The sequence below is a fragment of the Salvelinus namaycush genome, chromosome 10 (genome assembly GCF_016432855.1).
Source record: "Salvelinus namaycush isolate Seneca chromosome 10, SaNama_1.0, whole genome shotgun sequence".
NCBI lineage: Eukaryota > Metazoa > Chordata > Actinopteri > Salmoniformes > Salmonidae > Salvelinus > Salvelinus namaycush.
In genome coordinates, this window is record NC_052316.1 from 28,101,899 (window position 1) to 28,126,373 (window position 24,475).

Sequence of the window (24,475 nt, forward strand, 5' to 3'; positions counted from 1 at the left end):
GCCCTAAAAATTGCCAAAGACTCCAGCCACCTTAGTCATAGACTGTTCTCTCTGCTACTGCGCAGGAAGCAGTACCAGAGCGCCAGGTTTAGGTCCAAAAGGCTCCTTAACAGCTTCTACCCACAAGCCATAAAAGCCATATTTGCATTGACCCCTCTTTTATTTACGCTGCTCATACTCACTGTTTTTTTTATCTATGCATAATCACTTTACCCCTACCTACATGTGCATATTACCTCAATTACCTCGACTAACCTGTACCCCCACACATTGACTCGGTACCGGTATCCACTTTATATATAGCCTCATTATTGTTATTTTATTGTGTTACTTAAAAAAAAAAAACGTTTATTTAGTAAACATTTTCTTAACTCTTATTTTTCTTACAAGCCCTTACAAGCCCTTACCCAACAATGCAGTTGTAAGTAAGGATTTCACTGTAAGGTCTACACCTGTAGTATTCGGCGCATGTGACAAATACAGTTTGATTTGATTTATTCAATGTATGCACATTCTGCAAGGCAAATGCATAGTTCCATTGGAAATGAATGTACTTCTGGTGTACCATTACGCAATGACTTTGTAGGTGTGATCGAGGTGTTGTCGGGCCATGGCTCCGGTGGATCTGCTCTCACGGGGCCAAAGCCAGGTCACTGGTACTTTTCAGCAATCATTTACATAACAATGGCTGTCTGTGAACTTTAACACCTTCTCACAAAGCAACTTTGTTGATTATGCAGAGTTTGTTGATTTTTCTCTTCACAAGTCCTCATTGTCAGCCTTATAGCTATGGAAACACAATTTCCCTAGTATAACATATGGGCGCACTAGTGTAACAATGTTACAGTAGAAAAGCAGGAACAGTGGCGTAACCATAGATAGTCTATTCTTATTCATTTCTATGGGCTAATTATAGGCTACTGAAACTACTTCATTTTGACTGATGCTGGGTTCAAACAACAAACCGGTCTGGGAAAAAACACTGTTTAGGCTCATATATCAAAAATCCTCCAGTTGAAACCATAAACATTTGAATGCCCCCTTGTGGATGTTTGCTTCTAAGTAGAAGTATGTAATTTCCACAGGTCATCTTTTCTTATTGGCAGTCAATAAATGTGGTCCATCCTGATCAACAGTTCGTAACTGGGCTACACAATTCATGAATTATATTTCTGGATTGTTACTGTATACTGTAATAGGCCCAATTATGTATTAAGTAATGCTAGGAATGTGTGTGTGTGTTTGTGCACGCGTACATGTGTGCTATATACATAGTCTATAGTCACTTTCTATGCATAGTCACTTTACCCCTACCTACATGTACAAATTACGTCGACTAACCTGTAGCCCCGCAAATTGACCCTGTATATAGCCTCGTTATTGTTATGTAATTTTCTTGTGTTACTTTTTTATTTTATTTTTTTACTTTAGTTTATTTAGTAAATATTTTTTTAACTCTATTTGTTGAACTGCATTGTTGGTTAAGGGCTTGTACGTAAGCAAATCACGGTAAGGTCTACACCTATTGTATTCGGTGCATATGACAAATACAATTTGCTTTGATTTGATTTATACTCAACAGTCACTCTTGGTTGCGCAGTTGTGCCATAGATTACATTCCACTCTGTTTAAAGATGTGGAATGCTGAATTAACTTCCAAATTTAATCATATCACATCCACAAAACGCCATTGTACCTGTTTACAAGCGCGCAATGCGATAGAAATGAGTTATCACGAGAAACTTGGAAAGTGCCTTAGATGAGCCAGTTATCACAAACAACGTCCTCAAAAGCCAGCTTGCATGACCTTTTACAGAGTTGGAAAATGTCTGAAAGAAATTGGCTACACACTAACCCTAATAGGTATACAACTGATTTTGCACCAATGCATTGGAACAGTTTTTTATAGCCCACTGTATGTCGAGGCTTACTACAAATCACAATTCCAAAAAAATCTATTAACTTAAAGTAAATAAGCGTACTATTTTAATGGACTGGCGTTATGAATGTATTGTTGTAGAGGGTAAAATAAGAGGAGAGCCTTCAGTAAGGAACTCTACCAGTTTGAGGCACAAACATTCGATTTTTTTTGTTTGGAGAACAAGGTATACTGTTCTTTTGCGCGCTTCGGCTGAGGTAACATGTGGAAGTAATCGCGCTGAGCGGCTGGAGAGATGTGTTTCTCTGCAAGGGGAGCGCTGCGGGACGGGCCGTGCTCCGCTGGAAGTGCTGCTGAGAGAGGGGTTGGGGGTGGTCAGCCCCGGGGCTCCACTCCATGAAAACCGGCCTGGTCGGCTGACTTGGCTCCACATCCCTGAGTGCAGTGAGATAGGTAATTCATAATGACCCTTTATCCCAGCTATTAGGCCAGCCTCAGGGCCGGGGGCGAGGGGGCTGGGGTCACAAAACACCTTCACAGAGTCGGCAAACAACAGAGTGCCAAACGGGCAACAAACAAAAAACATAACGAACATTTCTCAGTTTTTCTTCATAAGAAATTGCCCCAAAAATAAGATTTACTGGAAATTCCTCCCTCTTGGAGAATATAATGAAGTCAATATGTGGTTGACTTGAGAGAGGAAGAGAGAGTTGAGTTGTGTGTGTAGTGCCTGGTGTTGGAGCGCCCCCTGTGGGCAATGGAGGCTTGGACGCTCATGTTAGCAAGTTTCAGGTTTTGAAAAGTGCTAATGAATTGAGCACTAATGTTCGAACAAAACTACATTCAAGTATTGTTACCATATAATTATATGTGTATACGAACAATAGCCTGTTTATAAGAAGGTAAATACATTATATCTTAATAACTCATGAAACAACATGTTTGTTTGTACATTTTAACGTTACCTTTGCGTATTTGCGGAATGGTGAAATGTATTTATCTATTTGAAAACATCTGTCAATGTCGCTTGATAAGTTATATCGTTTGCTTTTCTTCAAAAATACGCTCGACACCGGATCTTTGAGCATATATATTTCTCGTCCCTCTTTCCTACATCATTGCCCAGCAGAGTCCAGCTCCAGTCTCACTGAGAAAACAGGACTCTTATTTTGAAAGAAACCCCAGAGCTGGAGCCTCCTGTAGGGGAGGAGAGGGGGGTCATTTCCTGAGAGTTATTTACTTTGAGCCAGATGATTAGTTTTTTTTGGGAAGGATGGGCTGTAACATTGAATCAATTACTGGTCGCTGTAGCTCAAGCGCATTGTGAGCACGGCAGTGGACGCAGACGGAGGGGCGCACATATGCTAGCTCTCACAGTGAAGGATCGTGGCCATAGGATTACTACCACTGCAACACAATTGAGTAGAGGAGCCTTCACTGAGGCGACCGGAGCGCTTTTATGCTCCTGATTTCATTCTATTGGGATTTAAAATCAAGACACATAATCCAAGGGAATTTAAGAGGTTTGTATTTAAAACAAATTAGCAAATATTTTTTGTTTTTGCTAACGGTTATTTTCTCAATAATGCTATCAATTGAGAGAATTTCAAATCTTCAAAAATAAAAAGGTTATCCAACTGGACACTTTTAGGCTAGTTCAATTTGTCCTCCTTAGTGAATATTCACGAAATAGCCTAGCTTCTTATTAGGATAGCACCATATTGTGAAAACTTTTACCGAGAAGAAATGATTAATCTGACCTGATCCATCCATCACACGTTGGGGGCTTTCATTAGCCTAATTTCGCTACGAGGAAACGTTCCAGTAAACTTTTTGAAACTTTGGAGATGCATTAGTTTGCAGGCTATGCGTTATGCATAATGAATTATGCTTTGAACGGGATTCAGTTTTCCATGAAACATATGGTCTCACCTCCGGATGCCAAGCGGAGAGATGTCGCTGACTCGGCTGGATAAAAGCGCTCAATTTCGGCCTCACAGCTGGAGGTGTCACCTCTAGGACTGAGGGTCCATTGTGGGATGCTGCTGCCTGCCTTGACATCTAATGGAAAACACATTGGAAATTGGATTTCAAGTTGTTTTCGTTATTGCGCTTGGAATGTGTGGAATTAAATGGAATATTGTGCCTTGCCATTTGCTTTTTGAGATTGGACTCAAGCTGTAGCCGAACAGAATTCAAAAGTAGATAGAAGGGTATCTTTTTTTGACCCACTAAAAAAAGTATAGTAGCCTATAGAGTGGAACCTATTCCTGGTTGGATGTAATTTCAATGCACCAGACAACAAAATGCAAATATCCTACATTTGCCCCCAAGATAATTCTTCATAATTACCCTTCAATTTAATGATGGCCAATATAACATGCACAAAATATGTATGCATATTTGTTAAGATTGCAATAGAATAGAGTTGCGCGCTGCACGAATTTAACAGTCAAGTTAGATACATATTTTTAAGTTTTCCATCAGTGAAACTCACTGCCTTGGACATTTTTGAGTGTAGGCTATTGCTTGCCCCAATGCCCCTACCATCCTCTTCATTTCAAAATGCTATATTTAGACATCTCTCTGCTATATTCCCATGGAAATCAATTCTGCACATGGGGGGTTGAATTTAACAGTTTAAGTGTCTGTGGAGGACAGAGAGCTGATCAACCATCTCTCAGCTGTTGCTCCAAAGTGTCAAGCCCAGCAGAAGGGGGCTTTTGGCAGGCTGCACATTTGCTGGGACTGTAGTGTTTTGTTGGGGCGAGAAAAGGAGAAGACTGACAAGCCCTACATTTGCCCACTCGGCTGGAATAGAAAATATGCGCAAACGTGTCAAAGTGTATAAATCAGGATTCCCACGCGAATATTTGTCATACAGACTTCTCTTAATTATAGTCCCTCTCTAACCCAGGGTTTGGTTTGCCAGGGATAATTAGCCAGTCCCGGGTGAGATAGAGCTGACTACCTCACTTAGGCCTACACTGTTAAAAGTAGCAGCAAACGTTTTGAGACAAAAGGGATTTTGATTATGGATTAAAATAATGTATTTTAATCGAGCCAATGGGAGATAACAATTAGAAGAAAATGAACAATTATTATCCTATAGTCACAAATTAGGTTTAAACTAAGTTTTTCTATTGAATAATTAGAGTAAAACTGGTAGGTATATAAACGTTTCAGAGGTGAGCGCGCCAGTGTTTGGAGTTGCGTCTCTCTCAGCTCGTGCGTTGATGGAATCCAGGGTCCCGCGCACCAAACAGAGAGATAACGCTCGTACCAGGGGAATGTCTGTTGACCACAGACCCATGACAGCAAGCACGATTAAACCTGGATGGATGAGTTCTTTAACAGCCTAAAAAGTTAGTTGGGTCGAGTTGCTTGGTTTACAAGCCTATGGTAGCCATGTCTAGATTTTATGTTGCAGTGAATAAGTCAAGATGCAAACATATTTATTAACTGAAACATCAGAATCAATCCAGAAATTCTGTTTCGATTCTACTTAACTTTTGTAGTACTTACAATTTGTGTTGATTGATGCTGCTAGACCGCACAATTCCTATAGCTCTATAGGCTTATACAATAGCCTAATACAGTTGGCATGTTTGTAGTCTAGGCCTATACCTGGCCATTGCCACAGAAATAGGCTATTCCATTTCCGACGAAATGACAAACAATAATGTAACTTTCCTGCTGGAGAAAGAAGTTACAGCCCACAGATGACTGCTTGATGCAGGCGAAACGTGAACTATGTCGCCCCCTAGCGACTTCAGAGCCTGAATTGAATTCCAGCTCTTCTTGGCAAAAAAATAGACGTTGGCGCCACTTTGCTGATTCAACCCTGTCCAACGTTTTTATAAACATCTCCTGAGACCAAACCAGTGCAATCATCACCCCGGCTCAACAAGATTACTCAATGTGCGCTTTACAAGACCTGGTGTGCCACAGTAGGCTATAGTTGGAGACAGGATAGAGCCAGTCAGTTTTACTGCTGTGCTGGAGCAGTAAAAGTCCCTCTATTGATTTTAATTGATTAAATTGCAATGTTTTCCAAAAGGCTTAGGTAGTGGAGACAGCGGTATCTTCTCCCATAAATCAACGCATTTTCTCTAAGCTTAGACAGATACAAGTGTTGTTTTTGCAACATCTGGTGGAACCATGTCTGACGTGCAAGTATTTAAACTCTTCCAGGAGAATTAACCATCCGTGACCATGGATGAAATGAAGACATGTCTCATCATTGGGGTTTTCTTGTTTTGGTTGTTATCAGGTAAGAAACTAATTTAAGTAAGTAAAAATGTTTCTTGGTTCTTATAACCTGAAAATATTCTGCCAGCGCACCTAACTTGCCTTTTCCTTTCGACATGTGTTTTTATCACTGTTAAATATACAAACCTGTTTTTTTTGAAAACACTATCGACATTCAGTGAACTTGTGTTTTCCATTAGTTACCCGCGGGCTGGCCACACCGACCATTGTATCAACTGAAGATGAGTTTGTTCTCGAGCCGCTCTCCGTGTTCAACATCAGCTGCACCGGTAAAAGGAACGTTGCTTGGGTCGAGCCCCTACCGGACGACACATTCGTTTTGCCTGGATATTACACCTCCACGCTCTTCATCTACAACGCTTCTGTGACACACACCGGATATTACTCCTGCAAATACCAATACAAAGAGGGCGATGAAGAGGTGGATGGCGTAGCCAATGATGCGTTCATATACGTTTTCGTCCCAGGTAAATATGGTGGAATTGTTTGTCATATCCATGCTCTGTGATTCTATTCTATTCTATTAATTCCCATATTGATAGCTTTTTGACCAAACAACCATGTTCTTGCCTTGTTCCTCAGATCCTGAGATTCCATTTGTGCCTGAGGAGCCAGATCGCATGCTAGTCCCAATCTATCCCAATAGAACCATCATCCCATGCAGGGTGTCAGACCCTCAATCCCAGGTGGTCCTAAAGAGCGCTCCCAGTGGAGTAGAGGTGGACGCAGTTTATAAGAACAAGATCGGCTTCATTGGCAACCTGGACGCTGGCTTGTACATCTGTGAGACCACCGTGAACGGCATGACAATGACGAGTGACACTTACACCGTGGAGGCCAACAAACGTAAGGAGTCCAGATGTGCATGATTTGTTTGATGACAAATGGTTGTGCTGCTTAGTTTTATTATCACATTGGTAAAAAATGTGTGTGTGTGTGTGTGTGTGCGCGCGCGTGTGTGTGTGTGTGTGTGTGTGTGTGTGTGTGTGTGTGCGCGCGCGCGCGTGTGTGTGTGTGTGTGTGTGTGTGTGTGTGTGTGTGTGTGATAGAGAGATGAGGTGGTCTCACTGCATGAGAGAGATGAGATGACATCATGTCATTAGTACCGGGGACGTGACTTCACAGAGTTGTAGTCAGACAGAGAGAATGTGATGGCATCAGCCTGCAGTGAACTCAGAGAGGGGGATACCATGCAGAGGCCTGTAGATGACCATATTGTCCCTGTTGACCGTATTGCTCCTCCCTCCCCTGGTGGTCTGTACAGAGATGGAGAACGTCCATGTGGAGGTGAAGGCCAGCGAAGAGGCAGTGAGACTGGGGGAACCCTTCAACATCACCTGTGTGGCACCTCCAGGACTGCCCTACCAGCAGCAGTGGCTCCACCCCAGGAAACAGGCAAGGCCTCACCCCCATATCCGCGCGAAGTAGTGGTGCTGCAGCACCCTCTGTAAAATCAGAATAAAAACATCTAGTGCAGGCAAAAACATTTGTCCAACCCCTCCATTTTCCATCAGAACAGCCTCAATTAGAGAAAATGCAATAACTAAAAATGCAATAACTCAAAACGAGAAAATGCAATAACAAAAACATTTTTTAAAGATTTTTTGTGCAAAATATCCAAATTAAATAAAAGAAGCTGTGAAAATGACCCAACATGTTTCTGATAAGTTTTCAATTCGGCTTGGATGCATATTGTATGTGCTTGTCATGCTATGATGCTGATAAAGAAAGCACCTCTACAGACGGTATCTAACTGCATATTCACATTCTCTCAAGATGCTGAAATAAAGAAATCTAATTTCTCCACTCCTGTTCCCAAGTAAAAATGTTGCTTACATTTGTTGTATCATTTTACTGCAATAAATGCTTAATTCTGCAGGAGTTAATATTAAGTCTATGTGAGAGGTTATAGACTTACAGTCAGTGTTCAGATTTCAGTTTCCATTTAACTCATCTGAACAGTAGGCTACAGTTCCCTTGACGTGCCATAGGCCTATTTGAAGTCCATCTTGTGACTGTGGAATTTGTATAGCGCCTCACAATCATCACACACAACATTGCCAGCACTGCTATCATCCTCTTTTAACACTTCACAAAATCTTTCCCAAACATGACTTTTCTGGCCCTCCCTTCTCTTTATTTTCAACTCTCCATTTCACAGCTTTTCTCTTCTTGAATAAACCTCAGACATGATCCTATTTGCCTCCTTAGATCGACATTAACCTTTTCTGCCCATTCCCAGAAGAATTTGGCGATTGGCATGTAGGCTATTTGGCACGAATACAGTTAGGTCCTAAAGTTTAGACTTATGCACTAATGTCAGATAGCCTAAAATAATGAAAGAAAAACCTCAATGTTGCCTATAGATATAAAGTGCACAAGAATGATACATTTATGGATTTTTTTAAGGTATTGTTTTCTCTATATTCAACACACCCTTCATCCACACAATATTTAATGACCCTAAACCTGCCCTTCATCCACACAATATTTAATGACCCTAAACCTGCCCTTCATCCACACAATATTTAATGACCCTAAACCTGCCCTTCATCCACACAATATTTAATGACCCTAAACCTGCCCTTCATCCACACAATATTTAATGACCCTAAACCTGCCCTTCATCCACACAATATTTAATGACCCTAAACCTGCCCTTCATCCACACAATATTTAATGACCCTAAACCTGCCCGCAGATATAACCAATATAATATAAATGTAGTTAATTTAAGTTTGTGTGTCAGTGTAGATGGTAGTGTAGATAGAGGATTGTCTGAAGTGATAGTCTTGGTGTGTGTGTGTGTGCACCTCTGTCTTTTTGTGCACTGTTCAGTAATCCCTGCAGCACATTGTGACAGAGCGTCTGTTTTAGTGGTGGGATCCCTAAGCCCTTTTCCAGAGACAGTTAGGGTAAGAAGAGCACCGGACTCCTGATTCCTGGCTTTGGTCTCAGCTGCAATTACAGGCATTTAAAGGCCCTGGGGTCCTGATTTATCTCCTGTGGACCAGCACATGTTTTCAAAATCAGCTCACAGACCGATAGTGAGACATACTGCTCTGACATACAGAATTAATCTCTAAACCTGTAAAAAGGTGGAGAAGAGCATAGAGACAATATATTTTATTTCTGAGAGATGGGTATAGACGGTGTGTGTGTGTATATAGTGTATTTCATCTTCCTTCCTTTTGTTCCTCTATCTAGGCTGCGGATGCAGTCCAGATGAAACAGACTCTGCCTGATAGAGTGGTCTACACCCTCAGTATCCCAGCAGCCACCTCTCAGGACAGTGGGGTGTATGAGTGCTCCATCACCAACAACGTCAGTGGAGAGATCAGAGCCAACAGGGTGGCTGTCACTGTCTTTGGTACACTCTCACCTCCTTATGGCCAATCAAAAACTCATTTTGAAAACATATGCACAATGTCTATCACTAGTCAATTTCACTCAAGACATTGCTTATCCTTCAACAGCATTACTCTTTACTACCAATACCACTTAGCTGTAGATGTATTATACAGAAACGACTTGGGGTCCATCTGATACTTCTTGGAATAAGTCTTTAAAAGTAGTCCCCTTGAATTCACATAAAAGCGTAGAGTTAATTCATCCTGCCTATCAGTGTCAGTTTGACGTGCTAGAGGGAAGGGATGCTTTATGGGATGGCTTCAACAGCCCCAATGCTTTATGGGATGGCTTCAACAGATGTGTGCCAGAATTTCATTTAACTTTTTCTGTTTCTCATCCTTCCTTCTGTGTCCCCTCTCTATCACTCTTTCTTTCTTTTTTCTCTCACTCTCACTTTACCCCACTCTCCATCACTCCCTCTCCCTCTGCTCCCCTCTATTTTCCACCCCTTCTCTCTGTAGAAGAGAACACCTTTGTGATGTTGGGCCACAGTGGGATTGGAGTGGTGGAGTTTGTCAGTATGATGGAGGAGACAGAGTTCACCATCAGTATTGAAGCCTTCCCTGCTCCTAAAGTCACCTGGCTGAAAGACGGTATCGCTATCACTGAGAACAGCTACTTCCTCACCAAGACCAGCCATCTGGAGGGGAACCAGTAAGATCATAACAGCTGTTTATAGCAAAGATGTTTTTTGTATGTCTGTGGACCTCTGTGTGGTGTGTGCTGGACTGAGCTAAGTGGTTCTCTGCCCATCTCTCAGGCATCAGAGCACTCTGACTCTTCGGCAGCCACTAGAGGAGGACAGTGGTAACTACACCATCATGGTCCTCAGTATCCCTCACACTGCCCAGTTCTCCTTCACCCTCAAAGTGAAAGGTGAGAATAACTTTAAGCCAAGTGAAAATGCATTTTTACATGTGTGTGAACATGCATTTATGTGTTCAAATGTGTTAGGAATTGTGAATGTGTCAGTGTGCGTGTATTGTCTGAGAATAATCCTAAATCTGACCATATGTCTGCCTGTGTGTGTGCCTTCCAGCCTCAGCCTCAGTGCTGTTCCAGCCAGCCTCAGCTCCGGTGCTGATCCCCCAGAGAGAGGAGATGGTTGTTCCCCTCCACACCCCCTTCACTCTGACTTGCAGGGGCGAGGCCGAGCTGGCCTGGGAAACGCCTGTCTACCTATCAGAGCAGACAGAGGAGGACAACAGCGGCCTGTTCGTCACCACGATTACCGTAGAGAACGCCACTGCGGCAAACACTGGTTTCTACACCTGCTTCTACAACGGAGGGAACTCCACTGAGGAGGGAGAGGACAGCAGCATCTACATATATGTGCCAGGTATAGGGAAGACATCACTGTGGTGTTGGAGTTAAATCTATGTAAGAAGTTTGAATGATTAGAGACTTACCATGCCCTCTTCTCACCCCATCAGATCCAGAGGTGCCCTTTGTCCCCTCTCTGGTGCCCTTTGGCAACCACGTCCTGAATGGTCACGATGAGATGGAAATCCAGTGTCGCGTGTCGGACCCCAGTGCCAATGTGACCCTGGTCAACACTGATACCCAGCAGGCCGTGCCCATGACTGTCTACGACAGCAAGAGGGGCGCCGTGGGCTTCTTCAGTGCAGGAACCTATGTCTGCAAGGCCCTCATCAATGGAGAGGAGCACCTCAGTGAGGAGTACATCGTCCATGGCTGGGCAGGGGGGTTAGAGCTGCGTGTGGAGCTGAAGGCCCAGAAGACTGCTCTCTTGGTGGGAGACACCATCACTGTCACCTGTGTGGCCCGGGGGTCTGAGATACTGGAAGACCACTGGAAGTACCCTGGAAAACTGGTAAACAACATCAGATACTGTACATAGTTATTACTCTCTTCTTGGAGAGCATATTAATTGATTCATTTGAAAATGCATTTGTTTGTTTGATTATAAATGGGCCTAACTTGTGTGTGTGTCCTGTGTGTGTGTCAGGTGAACCGTGGCTTGAAGTCGGTGCGTGAGAATAAGAGGGACCAGGAGATCCAGTACATCATGACTGTCCCCCAGGCCTCAGCCAAAGACAGCGGCATCTACGCCTGCTCCATTACTGACATCATCAGCAATGAGAGCCAGACCAAGGAGCTGGTCATCACTGTCTATGGTACGTTTTTGTCACTGTTTATTAACCTAGTAACAAGGCAATAATCTTGGTTTATCATCTTGCTTGAACTGGTAGATTGTTTTAACTAGCTGTGACCTGTACATATTTAATTAATGGTTCTCTCTCCATTTTCTGTCCTGACAGAGAGCCCATTTGTGTCGCTGCGCCCTGTGTTCAGTTCTCAGGAGTCAGCAGACCTGGATGAGAGCAGAGAGTTCCGGGCCGACATCGACTCCTTCCCCAGCGCCCAGGTCACATGGCTCAAAGATGGCCTCCCCCTCAACTATGTGGCGGCTGAGATAACCACCAGCCTCCAGCAGCTCAGCGAGACCAGGTGAAACTTCCTCTAACATGACTCAACACTGACTGAAGAGATATGATAAACCACTGTTCTGCACACTAAACTCTGTGGCTAATAACAGGTTCCCCAGTTCACCTAGGATGTTCAGATGTCTATTATTAAGGTGTGGTGTGGTGAGATGTTAGATTGGAACTAGTCTCTCATGACAGACTTAACAGAGTGATCGCAGAGTGATCGCATGAGATTAGAGTGTAACCATACATGGTGTTTTGTCTCTGTAGGTACCAGAGTGTTCTGACCCTGATCCGGGCCAAGGAGGAGGACAGTGGGAACTACACCATCAGAGTGCAGAACGGGAACCAGACCCACAGCCACAGCTTCAGCCTGCAGGTCAAAGGTGAGGCAGAGGAATGCTCCAACTCCTCAATTTTCATTTACCTTTATCTCACTGACACCTGTGGTCCCATACTCACATAACTTTCTAACCATCTCTCTTTGACCCCCTTTCTCTATTTCTCTTTTTTTCTCTCTCTTCCTCGCTTCTTCTGTCCCTGTCTGTATTGTGGTCTGACCCCCTGTTCTTTCTCTGTCTGTGTCCAGTACCTGCAGTCATTGTGGGCCTGATGGACCTCCACCATGGCTCAGCCTCAGGCCAGTCTGTAGTGTGTATCGCTGGAGGCATGCCCACTCCTGAAGTGGAGTGGTTCATCTGCAAGAACATAAAACAGTAAGGATACCCTCTCACAACCCCACGTTCTCCCTCTTCATCTCTCCGTTCTCTCACTTTCACTCCAACAATAGCCAGTTTTCTTCCTTAAAATTAAAATACACCTACTGTACATTGTTCACCTCTACCTGGCCACTTCATATGCTACTATGCCCAATGTGATAATGTCATGCTATCAGGTCTCGTGTCTTTACTCTTCCTTCCTCCCCTGTCCAGCTGTGCCAACGACTCGTCTCAGTGGGTGCCCCTGCCAACCAACGACACAGATATCGCTGTGGAAGCGCATTTTAATCAGGACAACCAGCTGGAGAGCCAGGTGATCTTCGTGCGTCTTGAGAACACTCTGGCCGTCCGCTGCCTGGCCAGGAACGAGATGGCCGTCGTCAGCAGGGAGGTGAAGCTGGTGTCACAAGGTGAGACATACACTCACGAAGTCACACTTACACACCTCCTCTCTCAGTTACAGGGCCTATAGAAAGTCTACACATCATTCACTTTTTAAAACATTGTTGTGCGTTACAAACTGGGATTGAAATGGATTTCATTGTAAAAAATATATATATGTTATCTACACAAAATACTCCATAATGTCAAAATGAAAAGAAAATTCTACACATTCTTACAAATGAATAAAAATTAAACAACTAAATAGTTGTTGCTTAAGTAGTCATCACCCCCTTTGTTTAGGCAAGCCTAAATTAGTTCAGAAGTCAAATCTGGCATGACAAATCACATAATAAGTTATATGGACTCACTCTGTGTGAAATAATAGGGGTTGACTTGATTTTGTAATGACTACACCGTCCTCTGTCTCCCATACATATAACACCTGTAAGGTCCCTCAGTCAAGTATTGAATTTCAAGCACAGATTCAACTATAAAGACCAGGGAGATTTTCGAAAGTGTCATAAAGAAGGGCAGTGATCGGTAGAGGGGTAAAAATAACACATCAGACATTGAATATATCTTTAAGCATGGTCTGGTTAATAATTCTGTTGTGGATGATGTATTAAACCACCAGACACGTCAAAGATGCAGTCGTCCTTCTGAACTGAGCTGTAGGACAGGAAGAAAACTGTTTAGGGATTTCACCATGAGGACATTGGTCATTTTAAAACAGCTACAGATTTCAATGGCTGTAATGGATGGAGGATCAACAACATTGTGGTGACAATAATGACCTAAATGGCAGTGAAAAGAAGAATACAAATATACAGAATAAAAAGATTCCAAAACATGCATATGTATGCAACAGGGAACTGAAGTAATACTGCAAAAAAAACACTGCAAAGAAATACACTTTTTGGCCTAAATGCAAAGCTTTATGTTTGGGGCAAATCCAACACAATACATCACATACATGGGTATGCTTGACATCGGCAAAGACTGGGGAGTTTTCAGGATAAAAAGAGACCGGATGGAGCTAAGCACAGGTGAAATCCTAGAGGAAACCTGGTTCAGTCTGCTTTCCACCAGACACAGAGAGGAATTCACTTTTCAGCAGAACAATAACCTACAACACAAAGCCAAATCTACACTGGAGTTGCTTACCAAGAAGACAGTGAACCTTCCTGAGTGGCCAAGTTACTAGTTTTGACTTAAATCTGCTTGAAAATCTATGGCAAGACTTGAAAATTGCTGCCTAGTCATGATCCCCAACACCTTGACAGAGCTTGAAGAATTTTGAAAAGAATAATGGACAATCCAGGTGTGCAAAGCGCTCATGAGACTTACCCAAGAAGACTCGCAGCTGTAATCGCTGCCAAAGGTGTTTCTAACATGTATTTACTCAGGGGGGTGAATACTTATATAATCAAGGTATATTATTGTTTTCTGTTTCATTCATCTTTAAAAAATGTTAGACTTTTTTTCCAATTTGACATTACAGAGTATTTTCTGTAGATCGTTGACAAAAAATGACAATTAAATCCATTTTAATCCCGCTTTGTAACATAATAAAATGTGGAGAAATTCAAGGAGGTGTAGACTTTCTATAGGCTCTGTACAACAGACATGGTTGGTATAGTGTGGTGACTAGATTCACAGTATCTTAGTTTGCCTGCTACCGTATATTTTCTTCCTGCTATAGTCTCCTCTTTTAATAGCTAGGTTCTTCCTGTAGTTGCGCCCCTTTGTGACACTTGATGTGTGATAGGCATTGAAGAGACTGGGCTGGGCTGTCAGTGTTGAGGTAGCTGTCTGGTAAATTGTCTGTGGTAGGGCAGTTGATCACAGACTTTCATTGTGTAGATGTGTGTTAGTCTGGGATACTGGGTTCTTTATATTTTACCTCATGTTGGGTTCTTCAAATAATTCATCAAACTAACATTCCCAAATTGATTTACATTGACTTATCCATGTTGTTTTCTCTCTGTGGCATTCTCCATGTTGTGATTCCATCTCATGTGTGTGTGGTGGTTCTCCTCCTGAACAGGCCCCCACTCTGAGCTGCCTGTAACTGCTGCTGTTTTGGTGCTGCTGGTCATTGTCATCATCTCACTCATTGTCCTGGTCATTATCTGGAAACAGGTACAACAGATCACCACTGCCCCTCACACACGCACAAACTCGCTCACTCACTCACCGACTCATTCTCTCATTGACTCATTAAATCACTCACCTACAGTTTGTCTTAGAGCATGGTTTCCCAACTCCGGTCCTCCAGTACCCCCAACAGTACACATTTTAATTGTAGCCCCGGACAAGCACACCTGATTCAACTTGTCAACTAATCATCAAGCCCTCGATGAGTTCAGTCAGGTATGTTTGCCCTGGGTTACAACCAAAATGTGTACTGTTGGGGGACTAGTGGACCGGAGTTGGGAAACGCTGCTCTAGAGCCTATGTATGGATCTGTTTATCTATGTCCTCTATCTTACAGAAGCCTCGCTATGAGATCCGCTGGAGGGTGATAGAGTCAGTGAGCCCTGATGGCCATGAGTACATCTACGTTGACCCCATGCAACTGCCCTATGACTCCAGATGGGAGTTTTCTCACGATGGGCTCGTACTGGGTGAGAGCCGACTGCACTGTTTCCTTTGTCTGTGGTCTTACTGTGGTCATGTTCTGGTCAGAGTGTCACATCATCATGGTTGGGTGGTCGTGTTCTAGTCAGGCTTTGGTCTGGATGTCTCCCTCTGGTCTTTGAAGTGAGGATGTGATAAGGCCATCTGGCCTGGCAGAAAGGGGAGGTTGGGGCGTGCTGCCTGGGTTTGGGTTGTGACTCACTGACCAAAGGGAATCTCACTCACTGGGGAAGTCACAGATGAGAGGGCAGAGGCAGACGTGTGTGTCAAGTAACATTTTATTTTTCACATGCTTCGTAAACAACAGACGTAGACTAACAGTGAAATGCTTACTTATGGGTCCTTTTCCAACAATACAGAGTAAAAAATATAAAATAGAAATAGTGATGCAAGGAATAAATACACAGTGAATAACAATAACAAGTAAACATGGCTATATACAGGGAGTACCAGTACTGAGATAATGTGCAGGGTTACGAGGCTATTGAGGTAACTGTGCACTGTAGATATAGATAGGAGTAAGGTGATTAGGCAACAGGATAGATAGACAGTAGCAGCAGAGTATGTGGTGAGTGTGAAAGTGTGTGTGTGTGGCGCCAGTATGCATGTGTGCGCATGTTATGCGTCTGTGTGGGCATATGTACTGTGTGTAGGTATCTGTATGTTGGAGTGTGAGTGTGTGGGTAGAGTCCAGTGTATGTGTATAGAGTCAGTGCTTGAGAGTGTGTGTGTGTGTGTGTTTGCCTGTCTGTCTATGTTTGTGTATTTGTTTACCCTCCATGTTAACTGATCGTGTGCCATGTCTGGTGTGTCTGCAGGTCGTGTCCTGGGCTCTGGGGCGTTTGGGAAGGTGGTGGAGGGAACTGCATATGGACTCAGCCGCTCCCAGCCTGTCATGAAGGTGGCTGTGAAGATGCTGAAACGTGAGTTGACCACAGACATCTATAGTTGACCACATACAGCTATAGTTAACCACAGACAGCTATAAAGTTGACCACAGACAGCTATAGTTGACCACAGACAGCTATAGTTGACCACAGACAGCTATAGTTGACCACAGACATCTATAGAGTTGACCATAGACAGCTATACAGGCAGCTATAGAGTTGACCACAGACAGCTATAGAGTTGACCACAGACAGATATAGAGTTGACCACAGACAGCTATACAGACAGCTATAGAGTTGACCACAGACAGCTATACAGACAGCTATAGAGTTGACCACAGACAGCTATACAGACAGCTATAGAGTTGACCACAGACAGCTATACAGACAGCTATAGAGTTGACCACAGACAGCTATACAGACAGCTATAGAGTTGACCACAGACAGCTATAGAGTTGACCACAGACAGCTATAGAGTTGACCACAGACAGCTATAGAGTTGACCACAGACATCTATAGAGTTGACCACAGACAGCTATACAGACAGCTATAGAGTTGACCACAGACAGATATAGAGTTGACCACAGACAGCTATACAGACAGCTATAGAGTTGACCACAGACAGCTATACAGACAGCTATAGAGTTGACCACAGACAGATATAGAGTTGACCACAGACAGCTATACAGACAGCTATAGAGTTGACCACAGACAGCTATAGAGTTGACCACAGACAGCTATACAGACAGCTATGGAGTTGACCACAGACAGCTATAGAGTTGACCATAGACAGCTATACAGACAGCTATGGAGTTTACCACAGACAGCTATAGAGTTGACCATAGACAGCTATAGAGTTGACCACAGACAGCTATACAGACAGCTATAGAGTTGACCACAGACAGCTATACAGACAGCTATAGAGTTGACCACAGACAGCAATACAGACAGCTATAGTTGACCACAGACAGCTATAGAGTTGACCATAGACAGCTATAGAGTTGACCACAGACAGCTATACAGACAGCTATAGAGTTGACCACAGACAGCTATACAGACAGCTATAGAGTTGACTACAGACAGCTTACTTTGTGATTGATGAAACAATGGCAGTCATTGATGGATCTTGTGTGATTGTGTGTGATTGACCGATAGGTGCGGTGTGATTGGTTGAAGGTTGATTTATTGTTTGTCTGTTTGGCGTTGCAGCCACAGCCCGCTCCAGTGAGAAACAGGCCCTGATGTCAGAGCTGAAGATCATGACTCACCTGGGCCCTCACCTCAACATCGTCAACCTGCTGGGGGCCTGCACCAAGTCAGGTGACTACACACACATGCACACACACACACACACACACACTTACAGATATGTAGTGGTGGAAAGTACCTAAGTAAAAATACTTACTGCTTAAGTCATTTTTTGAGGTACTTTACTTTACTATTTTGGGTACTTTACTATTTATATTTGTGACTACTATTACTATTACTTTTACTTCACTACATTCCTAAATAAAATATTGTACTTTTTACTCCATACATTTTCCCTGACAACCAAAGTACTCATTACATTTTGAATGCTTAGCTGGACTGGAAAATGGTCCAATGCCTACACTTGTCAAGAGAACATTCCTGGTCATCCATACTGCCTCTGGCAGACTCACTAAACACAAATGCTTAGTTTGTAAATTATGTCTGAGTGTTGGAGTGTGCTATCTGTAATTTTATTTATTTAAATGGTGCCATCTGGTTTGCTTAATATAAGGGATTTGAAATTATTTATACTTTTACTTTTACTTTTGATACTTAAGTATATTTTAGAAATTAGTTTTATTTTACTGGGTGATTTTCACTTTTACTTTAGTCATTTTCTATTAAATTAAGTTATCTTTACTTTTACTCAAGTGTAACCATTGGGTACTTTTTCCGCCGCTGCAGATATGCTCACACACACACATATGGTTTTGACAGTCAAGAAAGGCGGTGGCCATTACTCTCTGGGCCGTTGGTGGGTGTGGTATTTTAATAGTGTTTTTATGAGTGTAAAGGCTTGCCCTCTTGGCGTAGCTTTTAGCTTTCATGAGCCTCTGATAAGTTAAGCCAGCAGACTGACACGTGTGTCTCTTTCTCTTTCCTCTCTTCCCATGCAGGCCCCACCTACATCATCACTGAGTACTGCTTCTATGGAGACCTGGTCAACTACCTGCACAAGAACAGAGAGAACTTCCTCAGCTTGCACTCAGAGAAGACCAAGAAAGACCTGGACATCTTTGGCATAAACCCTGCAGACGAGAGCAGCAGGAGGTAAAGAGACATCAGCTGCAGAAACACACACGGACGCACACAGGCACGGACGCACACAGGCACAGACGCACACAGGCACAGGCGCACACACTCACATGCACTAGCACGCACACACACCCCCTATGTCATGTGTCCCCCTCCTCAGTTCCTGCTCCAACTCTCCCCACTCAGTCATTCTGTCTCATTGACAGCACTACTGCAGGCTCTCAGTGACATAACGTGGCTGAGGAGGTCATGGCTGAGGAGGTCATCTGGCGTCTTCCACTAATCAAATCTGTGTCTGAAGTGGTGCTCGGCTTTCAGCCTAATCATGACTATTGTTTGGTACCTGTTAATGGTCTCTGTCCAGACGAGCATGGGGGAAACACTGGGAGAGGCCTGCCTGCTCCTGTCTGCTCTGCTGATCTGTGTTGACACAATGACCACATCTCAAAGTGACCACACCATCAACTGCACCCTTTGTAGGGGGAACCTCAGTATATACATTGGGTGTCCTTTGAGAATGGTGATTATACCATGGTTGTTGTCTTTCTACCAACCTCCTCCCTCCCTCCTTCCCTGCAGCTATGTGATCCTGTCCTTTGAAAGTGGTAAAGGGGACTACATGGAGATGAAGCAGGCAGACACCATGCAGTACGTGCCCATGCTGGAGATGAGTGATGCCTCCAAGTACTCCGACATCCAGAGGTCTGAATATGACCACCCACCATCACAGAAGGGTGGTGAGTACACAGTCGAACAGTCTCTCTCTCTCTCTCTCTCTCTCTTTCTCTCTCTCTCTCTCTCTCTCGGCGCAGGGTTTTAGTCAGCGCTGGTTGGGTTGGTTGCGGGGTCCAGCCTGTAGTTATATAGAGAGGGTAATTGTAGCAGACACATAATAATGCCTATTTCTCCCTCCCATTAGGAAAAGCCAGGTTACAGCAGCCAGTTCTATATTTACATGCACATAAACATACAAATACACTTTATTCACTCACTCATAGACAGACTGAAGCTAAATGTCTGTATTTGTGTGTTTTTCTGATCCAGATAATGAGATGGACAGCCTGCTGTCAGAAGACGGCAACGAGGGCCTCAGCACCACAGACCTGCTCAGCTTTACCTACCAGGTGGCCAGAGGCATGGAGTTCCTGTCCTCTAAGAACGTGAGTGGGACCAAGGGCTGGGAATGACTGGAGATCAGTGGGACATGATGTTAGGTCAGTGCAGTGGGCTGGGGATAACAGGCCAATGTCATACAATACAATAGCTATATTGAGATCAAGGTCTCTTTTACAGATGAGCCCTGAATTACAGAAATTACACACATCAAAATATAAATACAAAATGTAAGCTGAAAGAAAAACACAGTCAAAAAAAAGAAATGCATTCATCAGCAATACGGTCCTTAATCAGCGTTGTGAATTGCCCTAGAGGCACCAAAACAGGCTGTGCATTTCATCTTGATGTTCTGGTGCAGATCGGGCAATTTAAAGTATTGATTGGGGACTTATTATTGGTGGAGTGTAATTTTTTTTCTGTCATTTGTGATGTTTTATTTGTGCTTCCCATGACTGTGTTTTTGTATTTTAATGTATATATGTAGGTTGGGTATAATGTGAATATTTATGTTGTGTATATAAAGGGCGCATTTGTAAAAGAGAGCTAGGTCTCAATATGTCTTCCCTATTAAAATATACGTAGGTAAAAAGAAACAAAACAAATATCCACTTTAACAACATTTATTAGATTTTTACACAAATAAGGTGCAAGAAAACTAAAATCTGATTTACCTAACTCAGGAGAGACCTAGGGAATTTCCAGAATATATCAACAAGAGATACAGAAGTAAGCCTAGGATGCCATAGACATCTTTTATTGGCCTGACTTTGCAACGAAGGAAGGAAGTGATGGTCACATGATTCCATTGGCTTAGCAGAAGCTAGTGTCTCTGGCAAGCTTGTTCTGACCTCTCTGTTGGTACACAACAGGGAGTGGGTTGGTTGCCACGTCAACCCTGCCGTCTGTATGTTCCAGTGGTAACCACGGTAATGATGGCAGGCAGGTTGTGGGCTGCTGTTGTGCTTGATGACAGCTGTGAAAGCCAAGAGGTTGGCTAAATCAGGGGTTGTGTGATAAGCGGCCCTGTGAAGGCTGAGCTCACTGCTCAGGAGACAGGCCAGATCTTTATATAGAACACCCAGTAGGCTGGAATTACACTGGGTACAAAGAAGCTATAAGCTCCTCATACAGCCTCCCAGTTATTATCCCTGAATATCCCCTGGCCAGGAGTGTTCAGTCAAGGCTGTCTCTTAGGCTGGCCTGTTGATATAAAGCCACCCTGTAAAACATGAGGAAAGAATGAATAAATGGAAAGGGAGAACATACAAATGGTTTCTTTGAATTGAGATTAAATTAATTCTCTGTGTGTCTGTTTTGCGGTACAGTGTGTGCATCGGGACCTGGCTGCTAGGAACGTCCTGCTCTCTCAGGGGAAGATAGTGAAGATCTGTGACTTTGGCCTAGCCAGAGACATCATGCATGACAACAACTATGTCTCCAAAGGCAGTGTGAGTATTTCTCTATGACCATACTGGCTGTTTGTGTCCCCGAAGCATAGACATGTATCCTGCTTGTTCATGTTAGCACTCCATTATGTTCCACTATTGTAGTGCCCGTTATATGAGTGCGGTGTGTTTGATCCATCTGCTGTGTGTGTTGACCATAGACCTTCCTGCCAGTGAAGTGGATGGCTCCTGAGAGTATCTTTGACAACATGTACACCACCCTCAGTGATGTCTGGTCCTACGGCATCCTCCTCTGGGAGATTTTCTCTCTAGGTGAGGCTTAGCTGACCCCACATCTGTGACAAAGACACATCTTGAGAAGCATGTTAGACATCTGGAGACATCTGACTCCAGATCAGTGTGTAGATACAGTGTTGACAGTGATACTACTGTTTGCTGGTGTACTGATGGCAGTGTGTTTGTGTTAAAGGTGGCACCCCATACCCAGGGATGGTAGTGGACTCCAGCTTCTACAACAAGATCAAGAGTGGCTACAGGATGGCCAAACCTGAGCACGCCCCCGCTGATGTGTATGTACATATTTTTTTATATAATTCTACATTGTGTTGTGTACATTATGTTGAAACACTTTTTATGCCAAAACAATTTTTAAAACACTGGATCAGATAACATTGTCCCATATGTCATGCAAATACTATGGAACGCTACTACTGCTGTGAATGTCTAACGCACAGTACTAAACTGTGATATACAATACAATTATATGACTGTTATACCATGGCGTTTCACTCCCTGTACTGTCTGTCCCGTTCTCTCTGTTTAACTAGGGTGTTTTCCTTCCTCCAGGTATGAGATGATGATAAAGTGTTGGAACAGTGAGCCTGAGAAGAGGCCATCCTTCCTCAGCCTGAGTGAGAGTGTGGCTTCACTGCTGCCTTCCGGCTACAAGAGGGTGAGCGTCTCTTCAGTATGACCTCTGACCTTACCATCTCTCCCAGGGTTCCTCACCTCTGCTTTCTAATGTCCCTCTCTCTTTAATTCCTGACCCTGACCTCCAACGTTTGGACCTACTCCTCCCTCTTAATGTTTCTTGTCCTTTCTAATCAGTTTCATCCCCTTTTTACCTTACCTGACCTATCCTATTTTTACACAGGAAGGGAGTAAGTGCTTCAACCATCCTCTTTCTCCATCCCTTTCTCACACTTTTCCTAGCCAGTGCGCTCCCCCTAGCCTTGGGGCTTGTTATAGTTCTACAGTACTAACAAAGTGAAGTTCATCTAAAACCAGGCTCACAAACTCCAACCACTTCCCCAAACGCTGCCAGTGTCGTGTGTTTCTGTGGGCTCTGCCAGTTGAGTCTGTTTATGTGGGCGCTGAGTACTGTGCATTTCCGTTGTATTAAAGCCCAGCTCTGGCGATGATTAGAGTGCTAATGCTCCAGCTGGCGGTCAGTGACCAGCCCCAACCGCAGTAATGACGCGGTCAGCAGCAGCAGCCCCAGGTCTCTCCTCCACCTCCCCTCCACCAGCTAGGCTAACTATAATGAGCCTATTAAACAGCACGCCACACATGGCACATCAAACCTCCTCCTCCCCCCACTATTCTGCTTTGCTGGTCCAGGAGAGTGGAGGAGTTAGCTCCTGTTTTAGCACCTCAGGCTGGGGTTGGGTTGGCTGGGCTAGGGTGGGGTGGGACGGGAGATCACCACCAGGCTGACTGAGTGAGAACACACACCACTGACAGCTGGTTCAACTGGTTCAACTGATAAATCTGTTTTATGATTGATTTATGAGTTGAAGTGATTTATGTTTTGTGATTATGAAGGGGATGCTACTGTTTTGGAGGTACTGTATGGGAGGTACCAGAGCAGTAAATAACTATTGAATACTCCAGGCCAAAAATGTTTTATTTACATGCACATCACTCTTGTTTTAAAAAAAACGGTTAGACATATAGCTAAGTTTTCTGCATGGTACTGTAGACATTATGATCCAATGCTCCTCGATACTGTAGGTTGATGTTCATTGGGCATTCTCTCTGTTGTGCAGTGCTTCGAGAGGGCAAGCCATGAGTTTCTGAAGAGCGACCATCCAGCAGTGACCAGGGTCCAGGTGGAGAGTGAAGACACCTACATTGGGATCACCTATAAGAGTCAGGACAAGTTGAAGGACAGGGAGAGTGGCTTCGACGAGCAGCGCCTCAGCTCTGACAGCGGTTACATTATCCCCCTCCCTGACCTGGACCCTCTGTCTGATGATGAGTACATCAAGAGGATCCGCCACAGGTAGGCTACCACCTTAATCTCAGACATGTGTATCTTAAATCTCAGATTCTTATATGCGGTATAGGTTGATAACACCATTTTACAACCTAACATGTGCTAGTTCTGTTTACCAAATGCAAACATCCAGAAAACAAGATAGATATCCTTTATATTTAATTAATGGTCTCCTCCTGTTTACTATACCCTATCACTCACTTAACTGTTTAGTAACACTGACCTGCTCCTCTCTGTCCTGTGAAGCTCTCAGACATCTGAAGAGAGTGCCATAGAGACAGGCTCCAGTTTCACGCTGGCCAAGAGGGAAGGAGAGACCCTGGAGGACATCAGCCTGTTGGATGAGATGTGTCTGGACTCAGAGCTGGTGGAAGACAGTTTCCTGTGAAAGGCCTGGAGAAGCTAAAAGCCTGCTAAAGAGAGGGAGAGGGGGGGAAACACACCTGAACACAGACTCTCAGACCACCCAAAGACCCCTCCTCGCAACCCCCTATCTCGAACCCTCCTCATCCTCTGCCCATACACCTCCATTCCTCTCAGGAGGACAGAGCAAAACCACTTCACTGCTTGGACGAGTCTGTGGCCAGATCATGGTACGCCTGCCGTTTTCCTCGTCAGACTGACAGCACCCCTTGTGGGGCTGGAGGGACGAGCAGCATGGATGGATGCTACACTAACGACTCACCACTACCATGTGGTTACAGAGTCTCTATGGAACGTTAGTGTTGGATGGGAATAAGAGCACAT

The 24,475-nt window shown here is 43.8% G+C and overlaps 1 protein-coding gene across 1 annotated transcript; it reads left to right on the forward strand.

Moving 5' to 3' along the window:
- Window positions 1–610: 610 nt before the first annotated feature.
- LOC120054283 (platelet-derived growth factor receptor alpha-like) lies at window positions 611–24,116 on the forward strand. The gene is made up of 27 exons (XM_039001703.1): window positions 611–656; window positions 6,331–6,618; window positions 6,734–6,997; window positions 7,416–7,546; window positions 9,359–9,521; window positions 10,027–10,216; window positions 10,323–10,438; window positions 10,602–10,901; window positions 10,996–11,396; window positions 11,532–11,700; window positions 11,845–12,034; window positions 12,283–12,398; window positions 12,602–12,728; window positions 12,945–13,141; window positions 15,163–15,257; window positions 15,610–15,742; window positions 16,574–16,678; window positions 17,852–17,962; window positions 18,790–18,943; window positions 19,508–19,665; window positions 19,973–20,088; window positions 21,370–21,492; window positions 21,651–21,762; window positions 21,920–22,019; window positions 22,297–22,402; window positions 23,499–23,734; window positions 23,975–24,116. Exons 1-27 carry the CDS (start codon window positions 611–613, stop codon window positions 24,114–24,116), a joined length of 4,389 nt encoding a protein of 1,462 aa, XP_038857631.1.
- Window positions 24,117–24,475: the final 359 nt, after the last annotated feature.